Consider the following 17,581-nt stretch of genomic DNA (forward strand, 5'->3'; position numbering starts at 1 on the left):
TCCTAAGGATTTTTATTAGCATTAACATATGCAAAACCAAATATATGCTTTCAAAATGTGTTAGACATACAGAAATTAGGAGCTCTGGTGGCCTAGTTCATAAGGCATTGTGGCATCTCTCTGGCAATTTGAATCCACTAGCAGCTCCATGGGAGAATTTGGATAGTCTCTTCCCATGTGATCTACAGCCTCTGAAAACTCAGTGGAGAGTCAGCTATGAGTTGGTTCAGTCTAAGAGATATTATGAGTCATTGAATTACTTATTTGGTTAGCCTATCCTTGATGCTGTCTAGGTGATGTAAAAATAATGACAAATCCTTTGATAAAATATCTGAGAAGGAAAAATTCTAAAAATTATCTCCTCATAATAACCTGAAGTATTACTTACCAATAACAATGCCGCCAATGGCTCCAGCATTCTGGATGTTGCGTGCCTTTTCTGCAAACATGCACTGTCCTCTTTGTATCAATGCAATCTTTCCCACCACTGCTTCAGGGTTAGTAAGTTCTGAACAACCATTGTATGGTTTACTGCTTGCAACGAATCCTCTTGTCTGTCAGAAATAAAAAGGACTTTCTTTTTTCCTTCTCAAATCACTACCCAGCTATATTAAACCTTAATTATCTACAGCTTTAAGAGAATTTGAATGCAATAATTTTTGTGATAACATATCCAGTATCTATTTCTATTTGACATAAATTTTGGTTTTATGGCATACTTAATGACCATTACTTTGCAGTTTATAGAGTGCTTTCTACATATTATTATTATTATTATTAAACTTTATTTCTAATTCTGAGGAAAATAACACAGGTAATAACTTGATTTCACATATGGAGAAACCGAGTCTTAGATTATGTCATTTGCTCAAAGACATAATGCTGCTAAGGGGTAAAGTTTGGAACTATAAGCAGATTTACTATCTAACACACACACACACTTACTCACTCACTCTCACTCTGTCTCTCTCTCTCTCTCTCTCTTAAAATAGCATGAATTTCTTCTCCATGGATGAGTCCCTCCCAAATATGCCCAAAGCACTAAAGACAAAGCCTTGCTACTCTTGGTTCTAAGCAATATTCTGGCTGCTTCTTCCCAGACTTGTTTGTTCTCCCAATAGTCCACAATACATTAAACATTCTCTGCAAGTGCCATAGTTATAACGCATCAATTTTTTTAAGGCATCAATTTTTAAAATCTTATTTATTAATTATTCACTTTTTAAATGCATATTAAGCAACTAAAATTATCTAAGCTTGGGTCAAGCACAACTTAGTCCTCAAACTGCCAGCTTTGTTTTTTAACACTTTAAAGCAATCTTTTACAGTCAATCTGCCTAATACAGCACATCATTTGTTTTGTTAACTGCTGCTTCCAGGAGTGCTGTTAACCCAAGAAAAGTGAAATCTTTGAAACTTTAACTTTTCTCTCTTTATTATGATGTTGCTTATTGGTCCTCCAATTTTGTTTTCCTTATGCTGATGTGGAATTCATTCTGAAGGTTGTAGTCTCTGATCTTCCTAAGTAAATTTGGACTAAAAAATATTTTAATATACTTATTAAATCTGGGAGTGTATAATTTGAAGCTCAATTAATACTACTAAGTTTAAAATTGGTTAGAATGACTAAGAACTTAAGAGAGTAAACAGTGTTTCACATTCAACAAGCACATTCTAAGTGTACATACCTCTTTATGTTTAGACAGATCGAGCCCGAACTGTGCTGGCCCAGCAGTCAATACTACTCGGCCAAAAAACGGGTGGGATACAATCTGTACAGCTCGTGGAGGAAGCTGCTGCTCTTTTTGTTGCTGGCTTGACAATTCAATCATCTCCTGCATGAACCTCAACCCATCTTCAGCATCAATTGAACTTGCAGCCTACAAAAAGAAGAAGATTCATTTTATTCTTCCTTTCTGGAATCTGTAACCAATCTTTTTAAAATTTCCTATATACTACTGCTTTCAGAGTAGCTCTGGTAGCCTCGTGGTAAGGAGCTGCACTGCCAACCCAAAGGCTGGACAATCTCCTTCTGTGCGATTTACAGGACCAGAAAACCGCTGGAGGGTCAGCCACGTGTTGATTCCAACTCGATAGCACTTAACAACTGCTTTATAGAAGGAGCCTTAGTAGTGTATTGTATTACATATGATGCTGCTAAATAAAAATATAGCAATCTAAGTCCACCAGTAATTTCGCAGACAGAGATGGGTACTCCTCTCATTATGATTTATAGCCTTGGAAACCCAAGGAGTGCTATTTGTCAGAACTGAGTGAATGGCTATGGGGTTTTGAATACATATTTGTGTTATCGCTCTATCAATGTGTAAATATTACTCTCAGAAATTCCATTTATGAAAAAAATTTATTTGGCATTTTTACCAGTGTCTCTTTCAATATTCTATAAAGAAATAATTTTTAAAATTATTATTATTAACTTTCGTGAAAACTTTGGATTTCCATTCATTCACTGTTGCACTTTTCCCCCTGCCCTCCCCCACTCCAGTTCACTCTTCTCTTTGAAAAGTAAAAGAAAAATTCTTTCATTTTTGTATAATTCCTTCCCCCAAGTCCATTCCACTATGCAGCCTTCATTCTGGACTCCTGTCATGACAATACCTAAAATTCTCTTCCTCATCTGTTTCAGTGCAGTAAACACAATTTATCCCACCTTTCTCAGTCTTCCCCAAGCCTGATGTCAGTCTTGTTTTACAACAGTGGCACTATGCAATATTTGTCCCTTTATGACTGAGATATTTCACTCAGCATAATGTCCTCCAGGATCAACCATTTTGTATAATATTTAATGAGTTCGGAAATAACTTTTTATGTAAGCCCTGAACATTGATAAAAAGCTCAAAGATGTTTGTTTTCTACACGTATTGGTCTCCTTTTAAGAAATAAACTTCATACCTGATTCATACTCTTACTCATCCTTGAAATCAGAATTAATAAATGAAGTTCAATTCAAAAGATCTGTATTAGGCACTTACATCCCAGAGTTTGGCTAAGTACTAGAGGGGACAGTCAATTTTTTTCTTCAGTGAGAAAAGGGAATAGGAGCAAAGACAAAGGAATGGCTGACTTTGCTTGTGTAGTTCAGGGTAGGATTTAAAATTACATTTGAAAGAGTGTAAAAGGAGGAATAGTTGAAGAATGAGTAACTGTAGTCAAGAAAAGAAATCCTGAGACCCACTAGATAGATCTTGATCAACTGATGGAAAATCAGGAAATAGAACTTCAAATTCATGTGGAAACCAGATTTACTGAACCCACTGAAATTTGGGGAATCCCTGAATTTAATGCCCCCTCAACAATCTTTAAGATTTGAATTGAAAATACCCCATGAAGCCACTATTAAATTTAGCAACTATTTAGCTTAATAAAGAATGTTTTCTTTCAGCACTGTACTCTTACAAAGAAGTATACATCAGAGTTCAAACTGCTAAGTTTATTTAAAGCACAGATGAAGACTTTAAGGGATAGACTCTAGATTAATGGGGATGAAACAACAAGGGTAGAGACAATGAGAGTGGTGACACAATGTAAACCACATAACTGAGGCCACTGAATTGTACAGCAGACATTCTGAATGGATGGTATGTTTCACTGTGTAAACTGCCAATGTTGAAAGAAAAAAGATAGATTATTTACTAAGGAAAAATAACCAGAACAAACAGAATTGAGCTAGGGATAGAAGAGGACAAAGAGGACTTGGGCTACTGAAAGGAGTTGAAGTCCTATCCTGAGATTTCTGGCTCTGGTGATTTCTAGAATGATAATATGCACTACTGATAGAGAACCCACTGAGAAGAGATCGGCTGATGTTAAGGGAAGGGAGTAAGAAACGAGGAAAGAATTAATTCAAGTCTACACAGACTAAGAATGAGATGCAGCAATCATGAGTACAAAAATGATAGCTGACCTTCTAAAAGTAGAGAGTACAGAATGAAAAGGGTTTGGTTCAGATTCTTTGGTAATGCCTATACTGAGCGGCCATGCATGGTAAAAGAGCTACAAAAGAATCTACAAAGCAGAATAACAGAGAAGTAGGAAGAGAAAAAATTGCTGCAATATCCTTACAGCCAAGAGGGAAAAGTTCTAAGAAAGGATAGCAAGCAATTTGTTATTAAGTGCTATCAAATTTACTACAACTCACAAATGCAGTCACTATCAACAACAGATATGAACCTAGCCTGTACCATCGTCATCATCTCTGACATACTTAAGCTCACCAATAACAGTCAGTGTCAATCCATCTTGTTGAGGGTCTTCCTCTCTACCTTTCCAAGCATGATGTCCTTTTCCAAACACTGGGCCTACCTAACAACATGCCCAAAGCATGTGAGAAAAGTTTCACCATCCTTGCCACCAAAGAGCACTGTGGCAGCACTTTTTCCAAGACTAGATGGCAGTCACGTCATTGGTACATCTGACAGTGTTTCATTAATGAGCCTGAAAGGGAGGCAATTTCATTAGAAACAACACTCACACAATTTTGGAAGACAGTGGGTGAAACTTAAAAGCAGACATCCTTCATCCTTTAATGAAGAAAAATGGACACGATAAGAAAACAAAGAATAGAAATTTGAGGGTAAAGTGAAGCCACAGAATGACTCAATTTGAGACTTAGGGATGCTTGAATATAATTCTAGGCTAAAGAATTATTTTACAAACTAGATATCTTTCACAGAACCAATATGCTAATAAATTCACTTAAAGGCCTTAGTGGTATTAAAGCTTAAATGGATAAAAGTTTCCCCCAAAAAAGGCATATAATCTTTCATCTTGTTGTTGTAAGCAACTGAGTTGGAAGGGACCCTCCAGTGGGTTTCCAGAGGCAGTAAGTCATGTGCGGTAAAACTGCTCACCCTTCTCCTATGGAGCAGCTGGGAGACTAGAACTGCATGCCTTTAAGACTGCAGCGCAACTTCTTACAAATAGAAATCAAAACTGGTATTTAAGGAATGTAATAGTTAGGAGTGCTTTGGAAACAAAAATACTATAAAATATAAGTAGGTATAAACCCTAATTTTTAGCTTTTAAGATTATGATCTAAATAAAAGTAATAGTGGCAAGACAACAGACAGAGATATTAAAAACTTAGATTTGAATCCTATGCAGGCAATAGAACTTATACAAATTATGAAAGCTATCTGCGATTCAGTCACTACTAAAGGATAAGAAACTACACTGCAATCCCAAAAGCATGCAGCTCAAATTCACTAGCTGCTCTGCAAGGGAAGAATGGGTAAGCTCCTCCCATAAAATTTACTGCCTCTTGAAAACCTGCTGGAGGGTCAGAAAAGAGTTGATTTTAACTTGATAGCACAGAAGAAAACAACAATAAACGGTTGAATTAGATTGTCTTAAGATATTTCTATTGCTAAATTCTGACTCTGTAACTCTAAACAAAACATTAAAGGTTTTAAAAGTCAAGTGCCATTATTTTATTGAAGCAGATGGAACAAGAAATGGCAGAGTAAAGATGATAACGTCTTACCTGGATTGCATGTTGAACCAACTGGACTCTCCCATCTTTGAGGTGAATCAAACTCACACCCATCTTCTTCAGGATTTCTAAATGTTCAGGGTTAGTGGCCATGAAGTCTCTGGCTCTGAGAGGGGGTTTAGCTCCACTCCTGAAGCTCTCCTCTCTGCTAAAAGTAAGTATAAGCAAAGCTTAAAATTATATATTAGAACTAGTCAAAAAATGATAAATAAAACAATAAAAATGTGTTAAATATGTGCAAAGTGGTAGTTTTGAAAGTAGTGAAACTGGATTACCTAGAACTCATTATTTTCATACATATAATGGAGGTAGTAAATAAGTGGTATAATTTCAAACACAACTTTATACAGTTGAAAACTCTATTGTCTATAAGGCAGTGTTAAATCAGTCAAATTATAACTATTTGAGGATGCAGGGCAAATTGTTTTGGGGTTTGTTACTTTTTATGTTTGTCTCTGAAATACATCATTTTCTCTCAACGTACTAAAATAATGCTTGGATTAGTGAACAGAAATGGCTACTTTAAAAATTAATAAAACTATTTTTCTTTGCAATTATCCTTCCAATATAACTATTTGGAAGAAAAGAAAATGAAGTTAAAGATACTTCAATGATCAAGTTAACTCCTAAAAAAAAAAAAATCAAGCTACATACACAAATATTCTAACTATATATTTACTGTAGACATAAGGGAAAAAGTTTTCTACACATAAGACATATAAAAATATTTTATGAAACTTCTACATATAAGTTAAATTCTGTTTTCTGCTGTTATAAAATTATTACTTCATTTTTAAAACTACGTGGTATACTTTCCTAAGAATATAGATAATACTACAGAATAAGCTTTGTTATCTATCTTTAGGGAGCTGTGGTGGCTTAGCAGTAAGGAATTGTGCTGTCAACACAAAGGCACAAGGTTCAAGCCCTACAGCTGCTCCTCAGAAGAAAGATGGACAATCAACTCCTATGTAATTTACTGCCTGTGAAAACCTACAGAGGGTCGGCTCTGAGTCAGTCCTGACTCAATGGTACATCACAACAACAATTTAACTTTACTAACATAATTTTTATTTTAATCAGTTTCAAGAACACTCTTAATTTTTTACCTAATTATTCTGTATCAGTCTGAATGTTATACATTTATTCATTTATATGTCCTTTAGTGAGAATGAACTTTGATATTAAAAAAGGGTAAGGAATATATCTTACACTCTGATGATTCCTCTAGGACAACTCTTATCTACCACATTTTTCAAGGGTTCCCGAATGCTCTGAGCGTACGATGGGTCATTAGGGAAGAGAATCTGAGTGTTTGGACAAGTCCAATCAAAATTACTGTCATCCAGTTCTGTATATTCTGAAGTCTATAAAAAAAAGAAAAGTTACATGTAAGTAAAACTGATGGTTTTACTTAGTATTACAGTTTTTTAAAAAAGGAAATAGTTCATGGAATAAATGCATAGTATGATGTAATACATTAAGTGTACTTTTCCTTTTTCCAACATAAATATTGAACTATTGATACAAATTCTTTTCAACTCTTGGAGGATGAAATATAGACATAAAAAGAGTAAGACATTTACTTAAAAAAAATAACTCACTGTGTTCTTCTTATATACACTTTGATTTGTAGTGGAGAGCCAAAGAGGTAAAAGATGAGCTTCTGTTGTAAAGATGTAATCTTCTATGTCAAAAATAATGTCTTCTTTATCAGCAAATAATAGGTAAAGATATTTAAACATTTCAGCCAAGAAGAAAGAATCCATTCTAAAATAAAGGGTCACAAACAAATCTAAGAACATAAAAATATCCAAATGTCAACTATCTGAATGCTATAAAGTTAGGATCAATAAACTATCCCTACCAATTTAGATATCAAAGAACTACAGAATCTCTCTAATCTTCAAAAGAAAAAAAAATTCAGGTGTAATGTACCACACATGCACATTAAATCATATAAATACTGCAGACAAGTTTTCCCATTGGCCTCTAATGACAAAGTTTTCAGTTTCTTCTATAGAGAAAGCAAATTAGCAGGGGGTTAAGACAGATGAACCTTATTACTGAAAATCAAATAACAAAACTCCTATGTCCACTGCCATCGAGCTATTTCCCACTCATGATGACTCTCCATAAGGTTTCTCATTCCCTAAATTTACACAGAAGATTGTTTATCTCTCTTCAGTGGATCCACTAGTAGATTCATACCACTGACTTTCTATTTAGCAGCCCAATACTTTATTCACTACACCACAAGGGCTTCTGAAAACCACAAAGGAATTTCAATTAATGTTACCTGATATGAATACAATGTTGATGAACTCAATATTTAAGTAGCCACTGAAGTAACAACCAAGATATTTAAAAGTCAATCATTTGCAAAATATTAATAGAAAGTATAACACATCACAGACATACTATAACTGTAACTCTACAAATATTTACAAGCCTATCAGAAAGAGTAGAGAGGAATACAGGGGTAAAAATATGTGCTACTTTACAAAATAATTAATGGCATAAGAAATATTTTTGGGAGCTCTGGTGGCCTGGTGTTAAGAAGCTGTGGTGCAATCCCAAAGGCATGCAATTAAAATCCACCAACAGCTCTGTGGGAGACTAGGATGGGCAATTTCCTCTGGAGTGAAACTGACACTGAAAACCCACCAAAGGGTCAGCTATGAGTTGGTTCTGACTTGATGTACACAACAACAACTGGAAAGATTTTTAAAGATGTCATAAAATTAGAAATCACAGAAATTGTACAGATGCTAAAGAGAGTTACAGTAACACGATATGTACATTTACTCCTTTCCTGGTTTAGTGTTAAGGAGCTCTGGTGGTTTAGTGGTAAGGAACTGTGCTGCCACCAAAAAGGTATGTGGTTTGAATCCATCAGCTGCTCTGCAGGAGAGAGATGGGCAATCTCCTCTCAAGCAATTTCTTGACCCTGAAAACCTGCTGGAGGGTCACCTAACGACCACCACCTCCCACGGCATTCTAGCCATCTGCAGTAACAACTAACTTGTGGTTTACTGGGCAGGTTTTAGATCTCACAATTCCAGCTAAATTAAATTTGGGCTAGCAAATTAAATTTAGGTTAGTAGTGTAAGTGCAACTCCTTCCCAGTAAGCCATGAGAGTCCCGCATGAACAGTGTGCTATGCCATTTTCAATCTGAGTATGGTGATTTCTGGATATCATCTTTTAAGAGTCAAACTTCAGACTGACATACAATCAGAATGAGGCAAAGGTGGTAGCAAGAAGTCAGAACCAATGGATGTAAGGAAAACTAGAAGGACATTACATTTAGAAGAATGGAACTCTCTAAGTAGATTAAAATACATCTTTGTAATTCTTCAACCAAGAATTCTTTTCCCATTATAACACATTTCACATAATAGTGATTATTTCCTTGCTATTATTCTGTTCTGTAAAGTTGGAACTGACTCTTAGCTGACTCTCCATCGGGTTTTCAGAGGCAGTAAATCACACAGGAGGAGGCGGCCCATCCTCCTCCTGCAGAACAGCTGGGAGATTCAAACTGTGTACCTTCTTGCTGAGAGCACATTTCCTTACCACTAAATATATTTGATATATATTTAATACATAAATTTATTTTAGATACAAATTATTTATTTGTGTGTAAATAATATTACATATTTATTTATATACATAAATAAAAACGTATTTCTATTTTACATCCTTTTCATTAGTTACAAGTCACAGAAGGGCAAAGGCTGGTTCTAATTTATTATTCCATCTTCATATTAAAGTACACTGCCTGGAAAACAGTAGGTCTTTAATTATTCCTTGAATTAATTGCCAGTTTACCACAGAATCAAGAACCAACCTCCTCTGGCTGGCAGTCTGGCTTGTACTAATGGTATGCCAGTGCCCTTCCATCTAAAAAGAATATGTAAAATAATGATTATAGCATAACTTAAACCCTAGAGAGTTGCTGTAAGAAGGAAATGAGGTGAACATATAAAGTGCTCACAAGATTGCAAGAATTTAGGAGGAAAGTCAACACATAAACAAATCAACAGTTTATGCGTTTTCATTTCTTGCTATTATCTTTTCGTCTACTTACTGAAATCCATTTCTCATCAGCTGTAGTAAGAAAGGAGGTGCCAAGCCTAACGATCTATGATGCCCATCTCTGAGTGAGGGGCTAAGAGACAAGCCTATGAGGTGATGAAGACTGATGATGAGCTGTGTGCTTTCCAGGCCTCTGAAATCTCTGCCTCACGTGTCCTTTACTCCTTTCATCTTTTTTAAATTTTTACTGATCTATTAAGACTCTGAATCCACTCCTAGGATCTTAAAGAGGTCAGCCTCCTCCATATTATGTTTCTTGTCCTTATAAATCTGTTCAATAGCAAGTTTAACACTGCTTTAAAAGTACACTTCTTGGATTTTTCTATCTTCCTTGATTCAGTGAGGGAAAAGGCAGACCTTCAATTTCTCATCTTCAAAATCTCATACAGCTCCTGGCATGCAAAAGGCCTATACATATTTGAGGATAAGCTATTGCTAACCAAATGAAGGAACAAGCTTTACTGCCCATTTAGAGATTTCTGATCAATTCCAGGTAGTCAGAAGAAACTAGGAACCCCACCTTGGCCTCTCTTATTTCTGAGTTCACTGATGTTATGTTCTAACAGTTAAGCTAACTGGGTAAGTGATCTCAGAATAAGTCACTAAAATGATACTACAATTACTAAAGCATAATTTTTGCAGCTTGTAATTTCATGTCATCCCTATCTATTTAGAACTCAGTAAAACAACTGGTTTTCACTAGCAACAGAACACGAGTACACACACCAAGAAAAAGAATGCTTTTAAGGAATTGTTGGCTGAACACAAATCACAATCCAGATCACCAAAACCAGGTTAATTCCCAATATCTTACACAGTATAAACAAGAAAAAGTAACCCACATTCTCGAATACCAGGTTCTGATACTTAACAATCATTCATTCATATACTTAAAAATAAGCCAAGCATATACTATATGCCAGGCATGATAAAAATGAACACACAAACTTCTTAAGTAGTTTAAAATTAGTCTATTCAAGATGGGGGGAGGGGGGATCCCCTCAGAAAAGCAGAAAGAAAGGAGGTTTATGCCCTAAAATGCCCTTTGGAAAAGCATTATGCTTTTATGAACACTAACCAGTAGTTACATTTCATGTTGTTGAAGAAATAACCTGAGGAAAAGGTATGTCAGGTATTGGTTTACCTGTCTTCATGACTTCCAGTACGAACATCCTTCATGGCAGCAAATCCACAAGGCACTCGAGCATATTTATTTAAATTTTCTATAAGTGTTTTCCCTACTTCAAGGTAGTAAGGATCTCCTGTAGCCTATTAAAAAAGGAGAATATATGTATATATACACACACTATAGTTTATAATTGACCATTTATCTACTTATTAATTGAATATTTCTTTAGCATCTATTGGATGTTAGGTATTGTATGCAGGTGATACAGTATCTACATCTGAAAATAAGCCATGAGTCTGCTTTAGAGTATTTCTTAAATACAAAATGGAAAGCTGTCCCAAATGTCACCTTAACCTTCACATGTAATTTCTAATACCCAGAAAGGCTGCCTAAATGAAGGAAGGTGAGAGGCATGCTTGAGAAAGAAGCTCTCGAATAGAAAACTTTTATAAATACAAAACATCTTTTTAATAATGTTTATTGAGATAACTGCAAAGAACACAGCAATTCTTGAATCTTTCAATAATCCTAAGAACCATGATATAGCCAACTATTTTAATGTTAAACAAGGTCTTTGAAAATCCAATTACTAAAATAAAACAGGGAGATGTCCAAGAGAGAACAAAGGGTAAATAACAATAACAGGCAATTTAGCTTACTTTGTACAGGAAGTAAGTACTTTCGGCAAATTCAGGTCTTAAAGGATGTTGAGCCCAATGTACCCTGAAATCTGTTGTAAATGCCTAAACAAAGTGACAGACACATTAGATACAAAAATAATTTCAAAAAAGTAGTTCAAATGCACAGCACAACAAAAATTAGATCATAAACAGAAGTATTTATATTCATAATATTCTAAAAAAAATCAATTTTCATTGTATGACCTTACAAAGAACCACAAAAAGAAACAATTAAACAATTAATTTTTAAAAATAAACTATTTGGGCCTTTAGAAAACTCAGAAAAAAACTAGAGAGCTGTGGAGTGTCACCACACTGCTTCTGTGGCCTAAATCTTGTTTCTTCTTTTTGTCATCTTCTCTTTTTACTTGTTTGCTTATTTTGATTTTAACACACGTTTTCCTCTATAATCAGACCAAATCTTCTATAGATTTTGATAGGACATAACTTGAAAGTGAATCATGTATAAATAATGATCAAGATTTTTAAAACAAATGAGAAAAACAAACAGAAACCTAAAGACTTCAATGGAATTTAAAAAAAAATAAAAATCATAAAACAACAATAAAACTTTCATTTGTGATAAATGTATTTGGTTAAAAGCTAAAATTATTCTAAATAGATAAAAATTTCATACAATTTAGTTTTATTTGATTTAAAGCTAACGTAACGACATAAAACAAACATTCTATTGGTATGTTTAGATGCCAGAGAGGATAGTCAATAAGCAGTGATTTTAAAAAAGTTCTATACAAATGTGAAAAATTTTTATTGGTAAATTTCTAGGAAATAAAAAGTACCCTAATAAAAATCTTGCCAAATCAATTTACCAAGAATATTTATCACTAACATATAAAAACCAGAAATACCAAATTTTATTAAAATTGGAATGAAAATCTATAGAGCAAATCGGTTTTTCACTCAAGCATTCATACACATTTTATAAAATTAATCTTAATACCTTCAATATAATCACACTTTTTCCATTTTCCCCCTGTAATTCTCATTTCTAATAATCCTTCTATCTTAACCCTTCCTGACTTCTGGACTTATCCTTGGACAAATACTAATTTTTTTTAAACTTATATGGTTGGTTATTTTACTGTCTCTCCATCTAGTCTTTGGTTGAAAGTTGAGCTATTGCGGTGCATTTTATTCCAGCTTCAAAGGATGACTGAGGGCCTTACTCTCAGAGATTCTACTAGTTTCTACTGCAGAGCAAATGTGTCCACTTTTATGTTTTTGGGGTTTTTTTTAGTTTTGTTTCATATTTTCTTCCACTTTATATAGGATCTTCTACTGTAATTCCTTTTAAAGCAATCAGCAAGGACAGCCAGGCATCCCCTAGTTCTTCTGGTCTCAGAGCCACGGTAGTTGAAGTTCATGTGGTCCATTAGTCCTCTGGACGAATTGCTCCAGTGCATCTTTCCTTTATGTCCTTCTTTGTTGCAAACAGGAAAAATTAATAGTTGTACTTTAGACAGCTGCTCACAAATCTTAAGACCTCAACTGTTATTCACAAAAGTACAAAGAACAACATTGCTTTTGTGGACTGTTTTGCCGATTGACATTTCCAAAGAATACAAAGTAATTTTCAATGAGCAAGAGTTGAGATTCTCAAAAATTCCAGAGAGCATATGTTCTCAGCAGCAGTAGAGTCAATATATAATTTTCATAAAAGAAGCTTTAGAAGATAAAATGACAAGTGTCCCCTGGTTGATGAATACACATTAAATGAAAACAAAATAATTCTATATAACAAGAGCCCTGGTGTTGTAGTGCGCAGTGGATAGGACTCCTAACTAGAAGTATGGCAGTTCAAATTTACCAGCTGCTTATTGTTAGAAAGGTGGGCAGCCTCCTCCCATAAACATTTCTGGCTCAGGAAACCCAATGGACTGTCACTACGAATTGGACTCAAATAAAAAAGTAGTGGGTTTCATCTTTGTGGCTTGTTGGTTTTGGATTTTTTTTTTTTAATATTATAGCAGTTTGGGTTAGAAAAGGTTGAAAAGATTAGTTGGCCATTTTTTTTTAAATTAATGATATTTCAGCATTACTTTAAACTACACCCCACCCTGCAGCCCACAAAAATGTAGTTGCTGTCGAGTCTGCTCTGACTCATGGGCTTCATGCCTTGATGGCAATTTGCCCAGGGTAACAGGTCTTCTGACTTCCTGAATGCTGCTTCCATGGGTGTTCATTATGGGATCTAAGTAAAATGAAATCTAACTATTCTGAGCTAGACTTTTTACAACACACTAGGAAAATTTTGAAAAGAAAAAAAATACACAAAATACTATATAAACAAAAAGACTATTAAATAAACTAATCAGGAAGACATAAATTAAAAAGGACAAGCAAGTCTCAATGATGACATTTTTTTACTTCTAAATTAAGGAGACTTAATAGCACAATGGTTGTGTGGGACTGCTAACTAAATGAACCCAGGGTCACTGAAGGGAGCAGAAATCAGGAGATCTACTCCAGCAAAGATTACAGATTAGGAAACATTACAGAGCAGTCCTACTCTGTCCTAGATTTGACAAGTGTCAGAATTGACTCGATAGCAAACAACCATAACACACCTCTAAATTAGCAATTTACATAATATGTAAAATTAGAAGTTCAAGGATTACTTGCTTACCTCTGGTAGAAAATTGTGTTTTTTAATCACTTGATATAACATTTCATGAGTTTCAATAGCAGGCCTAATATCCCCCTTTAAAACCTAAAAGTAAACAACAATAAAATTACCTACTAAAATATTCATTGATTTTTATCTATTATATAAAATGAAATTAAAAAAAAGAAATTAATACAATTTAGAAGTATGGCTGTTGTTCTAATTGCATCATTGTGGTCATCAAATCACAGAATTAAAGTAATCTTGCTTTACCATTAAGAATACAGCAGAATTCTTTTTACCTGTAAACCTGGGAAAAAGGCCAGCAAAGCATCCATCCAAGTCCTTGCATTCAGCATTGGCTTGTGGATATGCACATCGAGGAGAAGAGGTGGCTGGCTAATGTATCTCATTATGGCATCGTAGTGCTAAAAGATCACAGCACGTGTTCATGAATGTGGTAAGAAGTACAATTCTAAATATATCATGCTAAATGGCACCAGGAAGAAATTAAACTGAGATCTATATACAAATAAATTCAAATAATGACAAGTAATTACCAATTCATTAACAACTTAAGTATCTAAATTAATTTAGATGAGAACCTTTCTGAAACAGTTATCAATTACTGCTACAACTCCACTAATACGCAAATATTTATATAACTATTTGAATAATCATAAAAAAGGTATTCGTTTTTCATTTTTGCATCTCTAAATAACTGTACAAACAGTGCTAGTCTTCCCATTATCCAAGTGAGGAACAGAGTCAAATAATGTAAATTATTCAAATAAAGTCACAAAAATAATAAATAGTAGGGAAAACTCTCCTTTTTTGTTGTGTCTGCATCAACTTATAAGGGACCCTCCAATAGGTTTTCAGACATTGTAAAACACAAAGGAGAATGATTGTTCCCCTCCCCTGGAGCAGCTGGTGTGTTCAAATCTGCCTTTGTGTTGGCAGAGCAACTCTTTACACACTAGGCCACCAGAACTCCATTGTTAGTAAGAAAAAAACCCTTTACTGCCTGTTGAGTAGGAACTGATTCATAGCTGACCCTGCACTGGCTTTTCTAAGGCTGTAAATCACATGGGAAGAGACTGCTCATCTTCCATGGAGCTGTTGGTGGATTTGAACCACCAGAGAAGCTCTAGCTTTGGCTTAGCAGCACACCACCCTATGAGCTACCAGAGCGCCTGTAGATAAAAGAATAAGAATATAAACAGACGTCCTTATGAATGCTGTGTGGGCAAACCAATGGGGGGGGGGGGAGAAGGGCAGAGAAATCTAAATTATTTTAAAATGAATGTAGTTCTATAGCTAATGAGCTTGTTATACAGTGTGCTTCAATTAAAAAAAATAAATCTAGTTCAATAATCTTCCTCTCTTCTAAAAAATATGGTTACAGGTGTGACTGAGACTTGAATATTCTCTAATCTCTCCAAGTCTCTAAGACCTAGCTTAATTCATATGATCAAATACTAGGTAACACTTATAATATTTTAAAACGAATGAGAATTTAAAATAGAAAGTTAGCTACTAATATATTCCATTAAATTCCCTTCTTTATACAAAAGAAATTAGGTAAAACTCAAGTATATATCTTTCTAATTTATTGGCAGACTAGGCAAAAGTCTGATAAGAGATGAAGATAAAATTACTTCACAGGTTAGTTGTTGTTGTTTTGTGCCATCCACTCGCTTGTGACTCATAGCAACCCTATGCACAAGAGCAATAATGCCATTCTATGCTGTGCCAACCTCGCTGTCTCAAACACACTCATTCCCACCACTCCACTCACAGACTCGATCCATCTCATCGAGGGTCTTCCTCTCCTGTGCCGTCCTTCCATTCTCCCAAACATGATGTCCCTCTCCAAGGACCAGCCCCTCTTTGCAACATGCCCAAAGTATGTCAGACGAAGCTTCAGAATTCTTCACTGCAAGAAGCATTCTGGCTTCACCCTCTCCAGGACAAACCTGTTTGTTCTCCGAGCAGTCCATGGTATTTTCAACACTCTTCCCCAGCACCACAGCTCAAAGGCATCAATTTTCTTTTTATTATCCCTATCCACTGTCCAACTCTCCCATGCATAGCATGTAATTGCAAAGATCATAGCCTGGATCAGTTGCACCTTAGTCTCCATTCTGACGGTAAAATAATTTTTGGAAATGCTTGAAGATATTACTTGGTCACTGCTCAACAACAGAAAACCACTATACATTTAAAAACAAATAATTTTCAGACTGTCACTCAAGAAATTGAATTTCTATCAAGGTCTGTCATTCAAATTAAGCTGGTTCTACAATGAATACAAAATTGGATCAACTTACTGTATTAAATCTTTCCAGAAAACTGTCATCTCCAAGCAAGACATACGCTTTCAAGAGGTATTCATAGTATGAATCAATTCCTGCTCCAACTCCACTATCTAAGGAAAATACATACATATATATGGTTTGTCATCAAGTTAATCTTAAAAACACTTTGTGAAGTACAAATGAGGGTACATGTACATTAAAAATAGTAAGTTAGTCTAAACATGATATTGTCTGTTAAAAGTAAAATGATGCGTTTATAAAACTATTAACCTTATTAAATGAGTAATCGTTTCTTTACTGATAACATTTTATGTGTTGGGAGAAAAAATATCTTTAAAAAATTGAACTTAAAACAAAAAGACAACTTGCAAAGTTAAGAGATTATTTACAAAACAGACAAGGGACCACAAAATGGATCAAGTAGTATCAAAAATATATAAAGAAGTCTTACCTGTCAATCTCTTTTAAAGTATAATAAAACCAAGTAGAAAGTTGGTGAAAATAAGAATATCCATATCAAAAAGAAATACGAAGAAATGTCTTCTTTTTTAAAGATTTATAGCCTTGGAAACCCCGGGGAGGGTTGCTGACTGAGAACTGACTCAACAGCAATGAGTTTTATGTATGTATATATGTATATATATAAAATACACATGCATGCATATGTATACGTGTGTGTGTGTGTGTGTGTGTGCATATTTATATATGCAAGGGAACTTTATTTTTATTTAAAAAGCAAGGGAACTGGTAAGAATGATGGTCCCTTATGTTTGGGGAATGCAGAAGAGTGGAACTACAGAGATGAGGAGAGCTAAGGACAATAAAGAGAAGCTGCTTTTCAAACTCTGAGTGGTGCAAACGGTTAACATGCCCGGTTGCTAAGTGAGAACTCGGAAGCCAGAGTGCATCTGAAAGTGGCTTCAATGTCCTAGTGATTTACCTCTGAAAGATCACAGCAATAAAAAACCATGAGGGTATAATTCTACTCAGATGCATGTGAGGTTTCCATGAGTTGAAAGTCACTCAACAGCAACTAGTTACTGATATTATATTTAAAATGACTCACCAAATAAATGAGGGCATGCATGGGCCAATAACGAGTGTTAAAAGCCAAGGATCTTAATTAACTAAAAATTAATTAAAATTCACTGATTTGCTCCTGAGGTTTAAAGCAAGGTAGAAAAAAGAATGAAACTGTTGAATTCTGAAGTGA

At 34.8% G+C, this 17,581-nt stretch overlaps 1 protein-coding gene across 2 annotated transcripts in view; it reads right to left on the reverse strand.

Annotated features, from left to right (window-relative positions):
- The window catches only part of EDEM3 (ER degradation enhancer, mannosidase alpha-like 3), a 79,443-nt gene that overhangs the window by 14,792 nt on the left and 47,070 nt on the right, over nt 1–17,581 (reverse strand). For both annotated transcript variants that reach the window (XM_006887762.1, XM_006887761.1), the window contains exons 9-18: nt 16,381–16,478; nt 14,350–14,475; nt 14,069–14,152; nt 11,401–11,484; nt 10,757–10,881; nt 7,117–7,282; nt 6,725–6,879; nt 5,504–5,657; nt 1,689–1,880; nt 389–554 (exon numbers count right to left, since the gene is read on the reverse strand). In XM_006887762.1, the coding sequence (XP_006887824.1) occupies nt 389–554; nt 1,689–1,880; nt 5,504–5,657; nt 6,725–6,879; nt 7,117–7,282; nt 10,757–10,881; nt 11,401–11,484; nt 14,069–14,152; nt 14,350–14,475; nt 16,381–16,478 (1,350 nt within the window). The remainder of the gene's footprint in view (nt 1–388; nt 555–1,688; nt 1,881–5,503; nt 5,658–6,724; nt 6,880–7,116; nt 7,283–10,756; nt 10,882–11,400; nt 11,485–14,068; nt 14,153–14,349; nt 14,476–16,380; nt 16,479–17,581) is intronic.

Source organism: Elephantulus edwardii, unplaced genomic scaffold (assembly GCF_000299155.1).
Source record: "Elephantulus edwardii isolate Elephantulus edwardi_28Jun2011 unplaced genomic scaffold, EleEdw1.0 scaffold00061, whole genome shotgun sequence".
NCBI lineage: Eukaryota > Metazoa > Chordata > Mammalia > Macroscelidea > Macroscelididae > Elephantulus > Elephantulus edwardii.